Genomic DNA, 19,561 nt, shown 5'->3' with positions numbered 1-19,561 from the left:
AAGAGTTTATGACAACTCTTAGTTCAGTACTGGCATTTGTATGTTAACAAGGCTCTGGCATTTATTCATGAAGAAATCACAGATTTCTAGAGGTGGGGAATATAATGTGTAACATTGTCTTTAATGGCAGATTTATTTAAGCCACAGTACAAGACAAAAGACATGTTCACTTAGCGCAGAAGGCAAAAATCACCACAAGCTCTGACATAATAGCCTTTCAGTTCATATTTTCCAGCACATAAGCCCAGAGAGGCCCTCGCAGAACAGAAAATGGATGAAGTTGCAGGGCCTCTCATGGTTCTAACTGACTTCCAACTAACAATAAGGACACCCCGATAACTCAAAAGGCTCTGTTCTGCCAACAAAGAGCTAAATACAGACTGCAATTTCCAAAAGTGCGTCAGAGCAGGAGAATCACAGAGCCTCAAACGAGCCCTTGTTGAAAGCTTTGGATGTTGCGCAAAGGGGACTTGGAAGGCATTGCAGGCAGACAACGCACTGAAGGCTATCTCCTTTATAGTTTTTCATCAAGATGGTCGAAGGGGGGGGGTGCACAGTAAGTAATAAGAGACTTTAAGTGAAGACCTCATTAAATCCAGAGAAGTGGCAGCTCTTTGGACTGCCAAAAACACAGGGACCTCTTCTCTATTAGTGTTCCATGCCAAAACTTGGCTAATGAGAGAGCGATGAAAAGAGGATTTCAGAAAAACAGACCGGCCCTGTAGAGAAAGTAACTCAGTAGCAATTGCTACTGTACACAGGAATCTATTGATGGTGGCTCCTAGTAAATTATATGAAGGGACCGGGTATTGCATATGTGAACAGCATGGAAAGTGAACCAGGTTTACCATTGTTTGTAGCACAGAAAAATATTGTTAAAGGGTATTTAAATGTGTAAACATTCCAAAACTAGCTATATAACATTATTTCAGGTTTTCCAAGTTTTTATTCCCTATAGAAAACTTTAGTCCAACCTATGTTTTTCCTGTATGACTGCATAGAAGAGACTTGATTTAAGTTATTATTACTACCACTGACGAAGTATAATGAAACATTTTTAATCTCCTGCCTCTAGATTCTTATTTTCGTAAATAAGACACACACACACACACACACACACACACACACACACAATATAACAACCAAGTTTTCTTGTGTGTGATAGCCACTAAATAAAGGCCAATATTTTTATTAAGGTGGGTATTCAGGGCTGAGCACATTTGTATTGGATTATGGACGTTAAACATTTTGAAGTCTGCTGTAATTGGTAACTTTATTTGGCAGATAGCAAAGACCTTGGCAGAGTACTTGCATAATTGAATCTAATGTTGAAAAAGTCATTTTTAATACATGCTCTGTAGTTATTTGTAATGATTAAAAAGTAAATGGAAGATGATATTTTAGCATACTTCTTTCAATATGGCCACAAACCATTATACACAAAGTTATCCTCTATATTGAATCATGGGTAATTGAGATTTACGTGCGGGGAAGTCACAATACAAAGAGAAGCCGATGTAACTACACTTAACGCACTACAAAAGGGACTTGACAAGCAAGCCATTTTTGGTAATGTCTACATTTGGTGCAAACACATGAGTCATACTAACAGGATTATTGGGATGATCGCATGACTGGGGTAGTTGCTTTCAATACCCATGAAAGTCACCACAAAAACCATGTTGGACTGAGAGAAGTGAAAGCTCTAGGCTAATAATAGCCAATGTCTTTCACTTCCACAGAAATTATCTAAATAAAGCAATTTGTGAGATTTAGAAGAATAACACAATCAGGAACACAGCACTATTAGCAAATACGTACACATTTCAACCAAAATCGCAGTTAAAAGAAAGTTTTCCTATGTGAAAATCAGCCCCGATTAAATATGTAAACCGCTTACCTTCTCGGCAAGCCAGCCAAGGTGGCGGATTTCTCGGCTCCCAGCAATCCCTGTTCTTCCCGTCTGCTCCTTGACCTCTCCAATCACCTTGGCAACAAACTGCGTAGTGACGGACAGTACGGCACTGAACCAGGCCTGTGCCGTGGCGGTGTCTTTGCATTTCAAAACCACAGTGTGCTTGGCATCTGGGGAGTGAAGTTCAAACTGCCTGCAAGACAGATTAAAAAAAGGCTATATAAGTAAGACAGCTTAATTACAAAAAGCTTACAGCTATACATTTTCAGATACTACCAATGACCTACTGGATGTTATTCTATACATTTTAGCATGTACCGATTATAAAAAATAAAATAAAATAAAGAAATATCAGATTTCATTGCATATTAGAGCTCTGCAAAATCATGAAGAAAGTTATTGTTATATGACTTTCTATTCTACTGTACTGTAGATAGTGTCATCATGAGATAAGCTAATGACACCTTGTCTGCTGAAATAAACAAATGTTTTATCTTTACAATCCTCTGTAGGTGCTGTCTTTTCTAAGCAAGTCAATGCCAGATTAGTATAAATTACTACCAAATTATAGGGCAGCCCTGTCACTCTTTTGGCTTTTAAGTATGTAAGTATATATGCCTGCACCCAATTTAGAAAGCGTAGCCTCTGCAACACTCTTTGGTTCCAGTTTCATCAACCAAGGTATTCATTTTTGAGAAATATACATTACAGATGTATGTTGGCTTTTGTTGCATGCCAAAAAAAGGTTTACTTAGTAGGTTCAATTTTGGGGGTTGATTTTAAATATGTATTTCAAGAAAGCACAATGGTCATCCACTACAACCTCTAAACCCAAAAAATGAAAGCTGTCATGGTGTTCACAAAAAAGAGGGGGAAAAACTGATATTTGTGTGTGTAAATAGATTCGTAGTATACTTATATTTTAGACATGAGCCATTCTCTCATCTTTCGACATCTTGGATTATTATTATGAATTATAATGCCAACTGTTTAGGTATGTAATGGCAAAATTGAGGTATTGGAAAATCCTGAATTTGAAATCGGATTCCAGATGTTCCAAGCCAAGTCTTAAACCAGTACAAGTCTGAGGCTCAGTCTGATTCAAAGTTTCTGAAAGCTTCTGTCTTGCACACTTGTCAGGAAGTTCAGAAGCCAAATTACTACACAGTAAGTAAATGTCAAACAGCGACTGGCGAATGGGGACGATGGGAAAGTGATTGCTGTGGAGCTCCAGTTGGAACCATTCATCGAATGGGTTTCTGAACTTTGATTGAGACCCAAAGATAACAAGGAGTTATTTTTAGCAAAGGTACAAACAAAATCCACACAAAGGGGAAGAAAGAAGCCTAAATTGGAAAGGGAGAGTGAGGTGAACAGGCCTGCTTTTAATCTCTTGGAGGAAACGGTCTTTCTTGGCTGACACGGTCTCAAAACGCAGCCGTTTTGATTTCCACAATGCTCTGAGCTCTTTAGTTGCTCAGCTGTGATGCACATGTTTAAGACAGAAACTAAATGGACTGTTCCTTAGAAGGTCTGTGGGGTAGCAGCTGTATTCAAGCCATAATCAAACCTTCCTTAACGTGTTAGTGGTTGGAGTTGTTAAATGCTTGTGCACCACATTTCCAGCAGTAGCTGTTGTTTTATAAGCATGTTCTGTTTATTGCATTTCTACTTTCTCTCTTGTCACTTTACACATGTTCTTCACGATCTTGTGTTGTAGTTTTTGCATACACTTTATTTTTTTTCTTGGCAGCAAGAGGATGTATTAGAAAGACTCCTGTAGATTAAGGCCTAGACTAAATCAAAATTTTGACCTACCCACACATCGCAAGTACAAACCTGTACCCCAAACTATTTTAATTAATATTGAGAAGCCATGTTTTACTAGTTATATATCAAAACATTATAAGGTAAAAGTTTGTAATTGATGATCTGTGGGAAGATTCAAGTTTTGATTTGATCTAGGCTTACGTGCGACTTACCTAGGGAAGTGTATCAGAGTTTACCAAACTTAAGTACACTTTTATTTAATGTGACTAAACATCATGAAATTGACCTGATAACACTCAGTAAGATAGGCAAATAAGAAATGAAATACAATGCAAAATATGGAACTATTTAAAAAAAAAAATGAACCCCATGAGTATACATGTGAAACATGATTAACTGAACAAGAAACTGTTGAAAATAGTCTAATTCAATATCAAGAAATAGAAACACTAACACTATTCAGAAAATGTAATGAAGATAAATGTATAAATATATGCACATGTTCTCTTCTTAAATTACAAGCTTATCCTTCCAATCTTTTTAGAAGTCTTAGTGCTGTGTATGGCCTTCTGAGCACATGGTGACATGAAACAAATTACTTACAAGAAGGCAAAACAGACCCCAAATGTATTCCTTTCTAATCTTCTTGCCAAAACAGGCTGTAAAATGTACACTTAAACACGCGTTTCCAAATGAAGTTTGACATATATTTGAAGCAGTCCAACCTGTGCGATAAGAGAAAGCCATGGTAACACTATCAGAGTATGACTCGAGTCTTTGAGTCAGTATTTTCTATAAATGAACATAATCTATAGCACCACTAAGCATTATGGTTTACAATAAACAACAATTTCTAAGAAGAATGACCAAACAAATGATGGAAAAATAAGAATAATTTCAAAACAAACTATATGTTATCAGACCATTTTCTTGCCTAATGTATAGATTGAGACCTGTAAATCTGCATTAAATATATCCATTAAGTTTTTCTTTTCGTATTTTACACTAGATTCCCTACCCTTATTAAAAACATTAAGACGAATTCCTGTATATAATACAATGCAAAAATGCTTGGTTTCACATTCACATGGTAACCACTATCACATTAACAGCAACTGTACATGCATATCAAAATGTCTTAGGTTGGTGATAATCAACATAAATTCAAGCATGTTGCATGATCCATGGCTGTATTAGGTTTCACCAGGTCTTTATTCTAGCTAAACTGAGATTTACAACTAATATCAGACATCATACATTCGTGTTCATATAAGATGACAGGAAATGTATAAAATAAAAATGTTAGAATTGCGTGAGAGGGAGCAGACAGTATAACAAAAGAACTTTGAAATAAATACCACAGGTTTACTGGAGGCGGTGACTGAGTTAGAGTATTATTCTCACAAAAGATTAACTGTCATTTGAGATTAAAATTGTTCAATGTGGATTTATTTATGTATCTTTAATGAAAAAGTATGTGAAGAGAACCATGAACTTGTATTTATTGATTTAACATTTTTTTAATTCTCTGTAAACTGTAAGTTGTCCTGGATAAGGTCGTATGCCAGTAAATAAATAATAATAGCTACAAATCTGATAATCTTTATCAATGTTACAATGTGAGTTTCCTATTTACTTATTTCTGAAAGCTGTGTAAGAATGCTCAGACATTAACATTTTCAACAGCGGTGTGCACTTTGGCCCTCCATCATTCTAGTGTAACATAATGGTCACCATTTGCATGATCAAAAGAAAGCATGCCCCTAAGAACTTAGTGCAGTAACTGTAGTAAATACACCAATTACTGTAATTGCAATTGTAATTACTCGATTTTCTCTAGACACACCAGTGGTGGTTTAACTCCTGCTTCTTGTGAGTGGTTTTCCTCACCTCTGACAAGACTGCCTTTGGGTGAAGAGGTGGACCCGTGTATCAGAAGCCACCTCACAGAAACGAGCCCAGTCAACTTTGAGAAAACAAAAACTATGACAAATCTGTCATTCTGTGTACTTAGCTAGTGCTAGTATCCGGGTCAAATGTTTACTTTGAAGGTTTCAATCCCTTGACTCAAAAAACACACACACATATATATATATATAGCAAGAGAGAGAGAGAGAGAGAGAGAGAGAGAGGGGAAAAATAATTTTGTAACCGTACACTCACTTATTCGTTTTTTAGAGAAGCCAGTCTGGTCTAAAAAATGAATAAGTGGGTGTGCTGCTACAAAATTATTTTTTCTATAAATATTTTTGCCTAAATTTGCCCAGCACCTCATGGGAATGAAGACGCTGTAGTGCATGGATGCTTTCAAATTAAATATATATATATATATATATATATATATATACACACTACTCAAAAAAATTAAGGGAACACTCCAATTTCAGAAATCATTGTTAAGTGTTCCCTTATTTTTTTTGCGCAGTAATATATATATATATATATATATATATATATATATATATATACACACAAAAATGTCAGTATAATATGAACTTTTCAGATGAGATTAAGTCGTGCTCATGTCATTTTTGTAGAGCTAAAAAACAATTGAGCTCATCTGAACATTTGGATTGTTTATACACACAATGTTTATGACATCAGCAAGTACACCCAAAATCCCATTTAATTCTAGAAAAGCATACGCAAATGTAAAATTCATGAACCAAACTGTTCTCCCATCTTTCACTCTGTACCCTGATACCTTTTCATTCTACTTTTGGAAACAAAATTCAAGTCTTGTTACTTTTGGATTTTTTTTTTTTTTTTTTAACCTTATTTTCTCATATAAGCAGTCTTTGTAATGAAGTTATTTAACCCTCCCAAGAGATTACGAAGATGTTTCTATGCTCACAACAAGGTCCAACTCAACTCTGAAGAGTGCTGAAACATGGCAAACTTTGAAGTCATTGTTAACATGGGCTTTGATGTTGTCCTTATCAGCTTTGATGTTAAAATAGGTTGACCCAATGAAAGGTAAAACAGAGGAGTGCTTCCCGAACTTCAAACATAGTTGAAAGACTTAAGAAGCAAATATTATTATATTTTCATGCCAAAATATAAATGAATCTCCACACTTTCTAACTAATTATATTGTAATGCTCTTCTGGAATAATTAGACCCCTACTGGTTTTTAACTGACGGGAGACAATTCCATAAAAACAGGCGAGATCTATCATTGTTTATATCTGATATTCTGGAAAAGATAAAGCACCAGACTAGGTGACAATACTAATATATTTACTTTCCAATTGCAAAACAATTACTTTCAAACAAAGTATATTTACTCTGTAAACCACTGAATGGGGTTCCTACCCAGCTCTCCACTGCACAGTTAGTCTTATATTACATTACACTGGATTAACTGAAAACTCTCCCAGCTCTAAGACGTTCTATGGCTACTGTTATCTTGAGTATACATCATAATTTAAGCTATCAATTGAAAAAGAATCTCTAAAATAAACATAACTGAGAAAATAATGACTCTGCAATAAAGGGAACTTAACAGCCCTGCCAAAAACCTAGAAATCTCAAGGACCGGAGAATGCCAGCCTTGAGTTGAAGGATGAAAAGCAGATCGTGTGGTTACCTGTTTTCCGGGTCTGGGGTGGTCATACTCCATGTGACGCAGCACATTTTCAAGGGGATGTACCTCCTGTCTCCCTGGAGGGAGATGGCAGGGGGCGAGGGGAGATCAGAGGAGGTCACGCCAAGCCGGGGGGATTCTGGAGGTGGGGTCTCCCAGCCGATTTCAGAGACCGGAGAGCCCTTCTTCACATAGGGAGTTGCCTCCCGCATGTATTTTACTGAAATGGCAAAGGAAAAGTACAAATCAGACTGTTTTCTTTCAGTCAAAAAAATATATTTGACACTCTACAGGACTGCCTATACTGTACTGCCATCAAATCAAGCTTAAACAGGAAAAACACAAAGATGAAAGTCTTGAAACACAAGGGGCCGTGGGTATCTCACTAAACCTGGGATATTAGTCAGCACTGTATATTCGTATGTCAAGTGTGGGCTGTAACCTTATTATTTAAAAGAGAGCACATTAAGCTTTAACTTTACTTAACATTATAGAATACTATGTTTGTGGTATTTTCAGAGACAGGTTACTAACCAATACGTTTTTTTACTTGAGCTCTGTGGTGTTCAGTACAGCTCAATTTAATTCCACCAGTTCCTACTGGACATGCTAAGAATGCAGTCAATAAACTTATTCATCAGCCACAACTCCACAGAACAAACCAACAAGCAACTTTACATGGTCAGGCAGCCTTACAGAGTTCATTAATTACTGCCATTTCCCTCAACAAGAGCCACTATTTAATGCTAAAACAGCTGTTCTCATTTCTGCTGCAATGTTTTGTTGTGATATTTGTGTCTGCTGTCTAAAGTATCAGTACATATTTTGAAATTTAACTCTACTGGCAACCACAGAGTTATTTGATTCCCTGTGTATAGAATGAGTTTGAGAAGAACTTTTACAATCACTCTGCCAATTAAAATCTCATTTTTCAAAACATAAATAACAATACATCTATGTTTTGACCAAAACCAGTTTGTGGAGATTTTCTATGGTAAAAAGGTTCCTAATTCCTGGGAAAAACAAACCCACTATACATATATTTATGTACAATGTATCCGGAAAGTATACTATGGAGGCAGTTTATTTTGTCAATGCATAATCCACATTCTTATTTAATATGACAATTACATTTATCCTTTTATTTATTAGAAAATTCTAATAAAACAATTGACAAGGTTCTTGGTTTTAAGAGCTGTGACCAACCAGATGAGAACAATCTCATATTCTCTTTCCTATTGTTTATGTTCAACCCAAGTTACTTATTTCTCTTTAGATATATGGAATATAACACTCCTCAAAATATGTATTAATAGAATTACCAATGTATTACTATGTATTACCAAAAAAAGAAAATTAAATGCTATCAACTTCCTCTGCTATCAATCTAAGTTGTGTTTAAGCAGCTGAAATTATAGAAGCAATTTACATTTCCAATAACAAATTAAATAAGGAAAATATATATTGCGACTGCCTGCCTAAACTGGATTTAATCAGCTGTTGTTTTAACAAGTCATGTTTTAAAATAACTAGGGTTCAAAGCTGGTCATTCCACATGAGATCTCTACTTTGGAGTCAAATATTAACCTGACTGAGATTAAAGAGTGGGATCAAACCGAGTCAAATTAACATTGTTCGAAGGTCTCTTTAAATCCTTGAAAAGCTAGCTCATGCAAGTGCAAAGCTTGTAGGCTGTCTCTGACGAGAAAGGAAATAATGTTACACTGAATTACAATAACAGTTTTTCTACAATATGTATTTGATTGGATATTTTGACACTCATTAGACATTCAAACAAAGTGAAAATGGTTTACAGAATAAATAAAGAAATAAGCACTTTAGAAGAAATACATTAAAACTGACTTACTTTTTTTAGATGAGTACATAATTTTAGATCTAGAGATACAGAACCAAAAATACCTTGTTAGTAAATATGAGGAATACAAACAATAATTTTACAGTACACATTACTGCTTGCTAAAGATGAAAATGTTAATTCGGGGGATAAAACGTGTACTTCATGGCTGATTACACAAGCTTTATCCTGTAACATTGAAACAAATATGGTTTATCTGACTGCTAAATGGAAACAAAGTGTACGATATTGTATCTTTTCACTCCCACTTTGTTAACTCTTCTAGTGCTTTTCAATTACGGAGTTGTACGATCTCAAAGGACACATTTGGATTCCGCCAGCAGGAATACAGGGTGCTATTGTTCTTTCCTCTCTTAGTAACAATCTCAGATAAACAGTAGGAATTCTGTTAATGACATAACTGGCCCGAGGCTTCGACTCCATCCATTTTCCTGATAAATATTCTTATTTTAACCACAGACATTCCAGCAAAGAGAGAATTAACCAGTGAGCTGAGAAGGATTCCTTTTATGGTGTTTTGTGTTCAGAAGATGAGAGTTCGAGAACACGTTTTGGTTTATCCGTAACCTTGAACGCTTGACTGTTTACAATGACTTTCTGTACCACAAAAAACACCTGCTGGGTTGTTTATCTAGTCTCATATCATGATCGGAGCAAATTTGTGCAGATAATTTCAGTGTGCATAGACAAGGACCATATACATTACCTAACTAAAACATTGGCTGCATGCACAACATAATACATTATTTTCCTTTCCTGTGTGCAGTTTCTTTAATTAAAGTGCAACTTTGCGTCACATAAATATTGGGAGGCTGGAAAGAGATTTGTGTTATTGTTGGGACTGGAAACAGCTACATGGATTATTTTAAGAAGGCTTACAGAAAGAACAAGAGCTTCAAAAAGATCACCGCCATATTTATTGTCTTCTGGTGGATCAGTGTTGGTTTAAGTCCTCAGATATGATAAGATGAGAGTGCTGGGTTATTTTATGGACACCATGTACATATACACACTTATTCAAACATCCTTGTCCCCCAGTTTTAACTGAATTTCTTGCCCCTGCTGCTGTGAATGTTTTCAGTTTTTAATTTTTGTTGGTTAATCTTTTTCAGTTCTGCTTCCCACTTAAAGTTTTTTTATTTTATTATTATATAATTTAAATCATCATTATTATAGATTGACAACATTTATACTCTTTTATAAACACAAAAGCACAATATATGTATGATTATAAGTCTTTGGGTAATCATTTATTGTCACTTTAAAGAGTCAAATCCTACAAGACAGTAAAACCTATATCTCAAAGAGTCCTAACTTGAGATAATATATTTTTTCAAAGCATACTAACTCACTGGGTTTCCAAAGTCTGACAGATAAGATAAAATTGATCAATTCCACTATGGATATCTTACTTCAAGAGTCTTGCAAAAGGCTTGTGGACGTTATGAAAACATCTTAATTCCTAATTAAGTTGTGTACTGCATGAGCCAACTTGGCTAGTGTTCATTTGCTGGATTAGCGGCAGGTTATTGGAAAAACAAAAAACATAAGCACAGTAGATGTTAAAAATCCACAGTAACCCCCAATGAGTTCATTAAAAAAACGTCCATGCAGATAGCCCCATTGTGCGTTTACAAACTCATAACTGTTCTCAAGCTTGAGAGGTCAATGTCCTACAGAGAAATGGAGTGGGTTGGAAAGTGAATTATGGGATTGTTTTGGAGGGGGGAACGCCAAAGGAAATGGGCATTTTGATTCAGAGCAATGCTAGGTCAAAAGTGAAATAGCCGACCGATTTGACACAAAAAGCAGAAGAACGTTTATGGTTAAATAAGGATGAGCCCAGGATGAATCTCGAAGGAAAACAGGTCCACTAGTTCTTAAACAGACAGAATGCATTACATCATTTGTTAAGTCATAAATGCTTTGTGCAATTAAGATAAAGTACCTTTTTGCCTCCCAACAGCCTATATTGTTAATAGATTTAGGTTACCCTTTCATTGTTTCTTTGCTGTGGCCATTTGTAATAGGAGATACTACGTTAACAGCCCTGCTTATGATTAAGTGCTACACTAAATATAGGACTGGTTCTGAGAGTTAAGTTAGAGCTTAATATCAGAATAAGGAACTGGAGGAAAAGCAATAAAGTGACTTTTCAAACTGCTTACAGCAATTTGCTTGCCGGATGTTTTTATGAAGTGATGGTACACTTGTCTTTTCCTCCAGTAAAATGAATGGCCTGCACCAAACATTTGTGGCATACATTTTATAATCTCGTGGGAGCCCATCTGTGTGAGGTACGCTCAGTTTTCCTGTGATTAGGTCTTGGGAGATGAACGATGTGCAAATTAGTTCAAGATTGTAAATGCATGAATTACTGTAGTAATTTAGATTTTTGCCAAAAGAACCACAAAACTACTCTGAGATTTGTTTATTGACCGTCTCTAGCAGAGTATTTATAATTAACTTTGGTTAATTGTAATAAACCTATTAGGGGGGGATTTGCAATTTATTTTTATTTGTAATTTGTAATCTCTCCCAGCCTGAAAACCAGAACATGGTAATGAGCACATTTTGGGACATTATGCTGCAAAGGCATTGCTAATGGCCCACCATAAAAAGATGCAAATCTGCTATTTGTCTAAATAATGCACTAAATAACGGGCCCATATAGCCTTTAATCACATTACAACAGCAGAGCTGGATGAGGAATGGGTTTCGCAGGTCATTAAAACTCAATAACACTGTCTGCTACGGACGGGTGATATGCATTAACAAATAACAGCACGGTATTTTAGACCTAGCGGATGATAGTGATACAGCACACCATTTTAAACATATGTATCCAGGTTTAAATGTATTGCACTAACATGCCTCAAAAAGAACAGTGGGACAGTGGATGTAAAGCATTTAAAAGATGACAGAAGATGGACACTTAAATGAACAAAGCATTATATCATATTGCACCACAGAATAGCATGCAAGTTTAGCATTTAATTCACCAGTTTGCTTGAAACCAAAAAAAAAACCTGTCCCACTGAAAATATGATATATGATTCAACGCTACTGTGTGATCAAGTTTTAAAGGGACTGAATCTTATTTTAATGGCAACAGAAACTCAATGAGAGTTAATCAGGTAGTAGATAAGACATGTGAAAGCATGCTGACTTTATTGTCAATTATATAAATAACCATGTTCCCTTTTGTTCTCTCTAGAACTGCACTTTATGGATTTCGTTTTACCTTCAACACTTTTCCCTTACCTTTTTCTAGTACCCCAGGAAAATATAAATGAAACACATAATCCACAGATCACCGGGATGATTAAGTGGATACAGCAAGTTGTTTTTTTGCAAGCCATGTCATATCATTATTGTTTTGTTGTGTTACACATATATCAGGCCTCAAACAGTATTTTGAAAGCAGTGTAACTTTGTGATCTTTTCCCAACATCTTGCTAAATAATATTGCTAACTAAGCATTTTGAACTATATAAAAAAAGGTATAGAACAATGAAACGTGGATTAAATTTAGTTTCTCAGCTAATAAAAACATGGCATGAAAGTTCACCAACACCATAGATGAAAGCTCCCCTAACAGACAGAGTAATGGTTAGGCTAAAAGAACATGTACACCCACTCTGTTTTTGTTCCTGGTCTCTACAGCCCGGTTGTGAACTTTGCCTTCAAACAGTCAGGGAGGTGGGAGAATTCATGCTAGCAGTTTTCAGAGGCATTTCATATTTTTAAACCAGCACTACAAAATGTCAAGTCTCATATTCAAGGGCATAGCAGACACAATCTTATCGCTGTTTAAACATATTTTCCCAACATTATTTACCTTTCTGTTGTAAGATTATTGATGCCATTTCCTGTTTAAAGACTTTCACTGATTTTATAACCTTCAGGAAGATTACAGTGCTCACTTTTCGCTCCTAATTTGGCTTCTTAATCTGCCTGTTTGGGTACGGTATGAGCAGTTTAAATAAATATTTTACAAAATACTCTTTTTAGCTTTCAAGGTGTACACTAAAATCTGATAACTCAGCCCGTTTTAATAAACTCCCTTTATGGAATTAGAACGTGATTTTTATTCTCAAAACAAATCATGTATTTAAACACACCGACAATCTACCCTATTTACTGAAAAGATTAATACGAATATTTATTTCTGAGCAGACGCCCTTAACACAGCGACTTACAGTTTCACAAGAAACATTTACAAAGAATTACAAAGATCAGTAAATACAATCAGTACAAAATACAATATTCAATAAACATACATCCTAGTACAAATGACCTAACAAGTGTGGACATAATACAGTTAAATCCCAGGTATGTCTGAAAGGGTGGGGTCGCCATAGGAGAAGTTACAGTAAAACTATAGAAGTGCTATCAATAGATACATAATCAGGAGCATGAGGGAGCACAGTTTAATAACAAAGTGTTTAAGAGTGCTTAACAGCCCAGGAGATTAGGCTGATGTATTACAGGCTTCAAAATTAACATGGTTCCAATATAAAACATCTTTTGTAAGGAGGTGAAAGAGGGATACAAAGCAATGAATGCTGGGAAACTGGGTTTCTTAAAGCAAACATATGTTTACATGAACTGGTCTGTGGATCAAGCTTCAGACCCCACCAATGATTCTTAACTAGATTTAGACATTTACAAATGCTACAAACAAATGTAATGTTCAATAAAATAAAATTCAATAAAAAAGTAAAAACTTGAAACTGCTTCTTTCAGCAACAAAAAATAATTTGCTAAAGTTTAGAGCTCTTGGTAAAATATTAATAATGTACAGAGTAATTAAAGGATATTTTCCCTATACGTTTCTAAAGGCTGTGCTTTAAAGTTCAACATAGACACATGGGCATAGGAGCTGATGCACCCAAGCTGTAATATATGTATAGATTTGTTTTCTAGAGGCACATCAACAGCTGGCTTTTGTACTTGTGCGCACTTCTGTGCAAAATATGCTCTTAGTTGCCAGGACTGTCTCGTTTCTTATTGCTGTGCCCATTTACCAAATTGCACCTAATATTTTCTCAGACATAACTATATCATTTAAACATAGAGCAGAAGAGATATAAGCAAAAAGAAAGGTTAAGAGGGCATGCAGCAGAAAAAACTTGCTTACAAGCTTTTTGCTGTGTAAGATGTTGCATAATCGATAAACTCTGACTAATGCGTAGTCGGATCTCCTGGTCAGCATAGATAGGTTAAAAACAGTCAGTGAGCAAAAATACAAGCAAAATATTATTATTAGTACTATTTATTTCTTGGCAGATGCAGGGCAACTTACAAAATATAAGCACAATACAGAGCAGAAACACAGTTCAGTACAAGTCATAACACATAACACAGTATAATACATTTTACAAATTCCAATTTACACAAGTGAATACAATATATTAGGTCTTACATCTGGATTGTATAAGCTGAGAGCAGACAAGATGTTAGGTCACAGTCAAGGGCCAAGGGAAAGGGAGAAATAATACGAGTACTAGCAACGCAAGGCAAGTAGTATGATGAAACGTTGTAAAGTGCTATCTGACAGGAGAGTAAAGGACTAAATTACAAGTACTGTCTGAAAAGATGTGTTTTGAGTAATCGCCAGAATGAGGTCAAGGACTCTGCTGTTTTGACTTCGGTGGGAAGGTCGTTCCACCACTTAGGGGCCAGGGATGAGAAGGAGCGGCTCTGGAGGAAGGGCAGTGGAGAGGAGGCAGAGTTAGTCTTCTGGCACTGGAAGAGTGCAGTGGTCTGGAGGGATGTATGGAGAGACGAGTGTCTGAAGGTATCTTGGTGTGGTCTGTTCGAGACAGTGGTAGGTGAGGGTCAATGTCTTGAACTGAATGCGTGCCAGTGGAGGGAGCGGAGCAGTGGAGTAGCGTGTGTGAATCGCGGCAGAGAGAATACCAGACGAGCCGCAGAGTTCTGGATGAGCTGGAGCGGCGGGTAGTAGTTGCAGGCAGGCCGGCCAGGAGGGAGTTGCAGTAGTGCAGGCGGGAAAGGACCAGTGACTGGACGAGCAGCTGCGTCGAGTAGTCGGTGAGGAAGGGACGGATTCGGCGTATGTTGCTCAGGAAGAATCTTAATATTAAGGGTCTGAGATGACTGTTTCCAGTAACTAGTCTTTATAAAAAAGGCTTTCTATCAGTAGTTCTTGTGAACCCTTGTCCACTATAGAAAGCATGTGGCATTACACATTCAGACTGAATTGTTTCTCCATCGTTAATACTCTGTGTAAACGTCTAAAGCACATAAGCCCTGTGTCATATTTGTAAGCAGCACTACACTGCTATTCAATTTACGCTATATTCTGTCATAGTGAAAGGAAGACCTGAAATACAGCTGCAATACAAAAACAGAGATACTTTCCTATCCTTCCCTTAATCCCTTAATTTTCCTCATTTCTTTCTGTAATGGTTAATAACTTAGATATTGTAAAAAGCTCTGTTGCCAAATTATTAAATTACTATAACACATTACAGAAGCTAAGAGTATCATATTCATGCCTGTACTTGAATTTTCCTGACCAAATACTAGACATGAATAATCGTTATCATCTTCAGTAGCAGTAGCATCGGGGTTAGTTCTTCCAGCCGAGAAGAGCTTGCACTGCCACTGCAACAGGAGGGATAGTTTAAGGATCTGGAGTGAATTCAAACCACAGGCAGTAGAACTGATGATCTGACTGTAAACAAGGGAGAACTGGTTCTCAAGTTTAAAGGCTGGGCTACTGTGTAAACGGTGTGTGGATGTTTCCAAACCCAGCCCCACTGAGGTCATCGAGAAATCTTTTTGCGAAAGACCACAGTTCTGTGCCGAGTTTTGCTAATAAACCAGAAGAATGATCTCTGTCAGCTGGGCGGAATTTTGCATCCACCGGCAAAGAATGACAGAAAACAAGCGTGTTCCAGAGGTCCCATAACTGCCAAATCTGTCCACTCCCCTGGGGAGATGGCCTACAAATGTTGACAAATGGCTAATCTCTCTTAAAGCTGCAAGTGCAGGGAATAACAAAGGATAAGTTATCTTTTTAAGTGGGTCGCAGTTGAACTCACAAACGTGTTACTGTATTACGAGTTGGCCACTAGACTGAAGATAGAAACTTGTAAATATTAAAATAAATAACCGTCAATTTTTTATATCATGTACGTGTGTATGAGCAGAGATGGAGACATATAGATTTACTGCAGAGCAAAACTTATTTGATCAAAGGTGTATCCTTAACACTGCAATGTTTTCTTCTGTTAATTAGACTCAAACACTGTGAAATCATACAAATGTCAAAAGGTATGGCTGTAAAAAAAGTAATCAAAAATATGGTAAGTAAAATAAATAATACAATTTTTTTTTTTAATCTGCACGGCTACGGAGTGTGTTTTCACAATTTACCACGAAACACATCTGACAACAACCTGAACCACTTTTTTATCTCATTACCTAAACCAGACATGCTGTGGACGTGCATGAAAACAATATCCTGTTTCCTGTGTTTTTAGCACATTGAGCCTGTAGATGCAGTCCTGCTCATCTCTGCGTCAGCAGGATGGTTGGTAAGTGAGGTCATAGCTCAGGCCCAGGCAATCAGTGCAATCAGTCCTACATTCCCAGCTGCATGGGGGATGAAAAGGCACCCTGATGTTGGTAGCAGTCTCTGTCCACCCTGCTGTGATCTTTCACATTTCTTTATTAATTAAAACCGCTGTTGGAAACACTGGCCTTGCTGTCTAGCAGATTTCATGTTGGCTATAAATACTCCAGAAAAAAAAAAAGAAATGATGCAGAAAAATACCTAATTTACCCATATATAACTCATTTTTTCATACATATTTAAACCAGAAGAAGACGGGAACACAAACTCCAGACTCCCCCCATGTTCATTTATTTTACAAGGAAACCTATTTAAAGATGGCATTATGAGGTTTGCTATTGAAGTAGTTAGTATCATCTTCTGCAATTTTCTGTTAATCTCTTTTGCATATCCTACCAGGTCAGTTCTGTGGTATTCTCCTTTGTTACTTCTGTGTAATTAACACACTGAATTCTTTTCAAAATATGTTGGAAAGATAATTGGATGGAAATGAGTCAAGACAACAAATTAAGTGTTGTTTGATGTGCTGAAACCCTTTGGTAAAGCATTACACGTGACAGTTTGTGCAATAGTTATGTAACCACTTAACATATTTCATGTTTGTCATTTCATGAAATGTAGCCTAACAAAACACCTGGAGGAATTAAGGTTGGAATCTGAGTAATCTGTATATCGGTTTTGAAAATCAGAGTACACAAAGAAGATGGACTGGACTTATAGTAAAAGTGGCTGGTGAGACTTTTTTTAATTTTATTTGCAGAGATAAAACACATGGTACATTAATGCTGGATTTTTAAAATTAATAACTGCATCAAAACACACAGCTATAAAAGGCCTACAAGAGAGGAAACTACAGGCGTGGGTGTTTTTCACACAGTTAGAGGAGTAAAAATACTTTTTTCCATTTGGTTGTAGAGGAGGTAAAAGGGGAGGGGGGTCATCTTCATAATTAATTGAAAAGAAAACATCCTCTCTGCAGGAACACAATGGAGGACGTCTTTCCTTTGCTCAAATTTTCCTTTAAAAAAAATGTAATTGACTCGGAGGTGTCTGCTGTCATTCTAACACAAATGTATCTTGCAATCGGCGTCTATTCTGAACAGAACCTCTCCTGGCTGATGTAGTCTTTTACCTGCACTCATATTTCATGCACTCTTGTCTCTCGTGCACAGCAATGTTGCATAACTAATGCCAACCACAATATCCAAAGACAATCAATGAAGGGTAGCGATTGGCTTACGCAATATTTCAAACAGAAGATATGGCCAGTCATATTTCACATATGTGTGACTAAACATCTCAGCGTTAACTCATTATCGAGGAATGGGAGCTCAGATGAGAACAGAAAAGTCATTATAATGACACAGTCATTAGCAGAACTCACTCACACTTATCTCACTGCCACTTCTATCATCTATCTACAGAAACCCAATGGCTAAGAAACTGAGATCAACTAGTGAAACTTGTCCTGCACTATTCGGATGCACTGCAACCTCAAAACTCTTCATCTCAAGTGATAAAGCGTTTTTCATTCCTTGCATATTTTTTCAGATCTTTTTTTATCCACTGCTGGCAAGTTTACATTTCGTAAAAATCGTACCATTCAAAAACAAACGTGTTTGTACGTGTCGTGTAGACTTCTGGGTTCCCAGGCTTCCTTTAAATGATCTCAGTACTGACTCTCAGTGAGCAATCAGAACAGACTCCATTTGGACAGGACCACACACTTTCACCCAGTGTTTCCTACAGGAGTCTGTGTTTGCAGCGGGGGCACCGATTGTTGTAGGGGGGGTCCAGGGAGATTTTTTTGTTGTTGTTGTTGAACAGCTGTCAAAAGATCACTTTTTGACTCATAGGGAAGTCAGTTTAGCTTTAGCAGTTTAGTGTGACAACAAATCAAGAGTAGTATGTTTAATTTGTGTGCAATGATTAATTTGTATTCTAGTTTATACATTTGTTCTAAATGTTGATAGAAAGAAAAATCTAGGCACCAAATAATAAATGTGCTATAGATAACAATAATAACTAGAAAAATTCCTAATTCCCACTATCCAAAATAGCAATGAGACCGAATAGTCAAAAATTCGACTATCGACAAGTGAATCTAATATTCGATAGTTTAAAAAAAAAAAAGTATATATTGATTTTATTTTAAAGCCTGTACTGTTGATTGGCTCCCTATGTAGCTGTAATGAAGATTGATGGGAGGGTGGGATTTGTTATTTCTTGTCTGTGATTGGCTGACAATGGTTGTGTTCGTGTAGTGTGGATTTCTGCAGTTCTGGGATATCTGCGGAAATCTGCGCTACAAGACATGACTTCTCACAGAGAAGTTCTGCATGGAAATACTTTGACAAAGTAAATTAAAACACTGTTAAGTGTATAATATGTGCAGTGTGATTAAACTACCACAGATCTACAGCTGCTATGTTAACCCACCTGAAAGCCAAACACCCTTCTACGACACTACCAATGACTGAAAAAGAAAGAGGAGCAACAAACAAATGTAATGATGATACTAAAATAGGTGGCTCTGCAGATACAATCTCGGCAGCACAGGATATTCAAAGGGACTTAGATAGTATTCAGTTGTGGCAGATGAAATGTGGACAAGTGCAAGGAATTACATGCAGGTAATAAAAATGTCCACTATAATTACACTATGGGAGGAATAGAACTAGATGAAGTAACGCATGAGAAAGACCTAGGAGTCTATGTGGACTCCTCACTTTCTCCATCCAAACAATGTGGGGAAGCAATAAAAAAGGCAAACACAATGTTAGGGTATATTGTCAAAAGTGTAGAATT

The 19,561-nt window shown here is 36.6% G+C and overlaps 1 protein-coding gene across 1 annotated transcript in view; it reads right to left on the bottom strand.

Moving 5' to 3' along the window:
• sntb1 (syntrophin, basic 1) overlaps window positions 1-19,561 on the bottom strand; it is a 41,720-nt gene that overhangs the window by 9,792 nt on the left and 12,367 nt on the right. The window contains exons 2-3 of the mRNA XM_066690404.1: window positions 7,275-7,491; window positions 1,901-2,108 (exon numbers count right to left, since the gene is read on the bottom strand). Coding sequence (XP_066546501.1) covers window positions 1,901-2,108; window positions 7,275-7,491 — 425 coding nt within the window. The remainder of the gene's footprint in view (window positions 1-1,900; window positions 2,109-7,274; window positions 7,492-19,561) is intronic.

This window comes from Amia ocellicauda, chromosome 18 (genome assembly GCF_036373705.1).
Source record: "Amia ocellicauda isolate fAmiCal2 chromosome 18, fAmiCal2.hap1, whole genome shotgun sequence".
Taxonomy (NCBI): Eukaryota; Metazoa; Chordata; class Actinopteri; order Amiiformes; family Amiidae; genus Amia; species Amia ocellicauda.
Note: the sequence above shows the minus strand (reverse complement) of the source record. Positions and strands in the feature narration are given on the sequence as shown.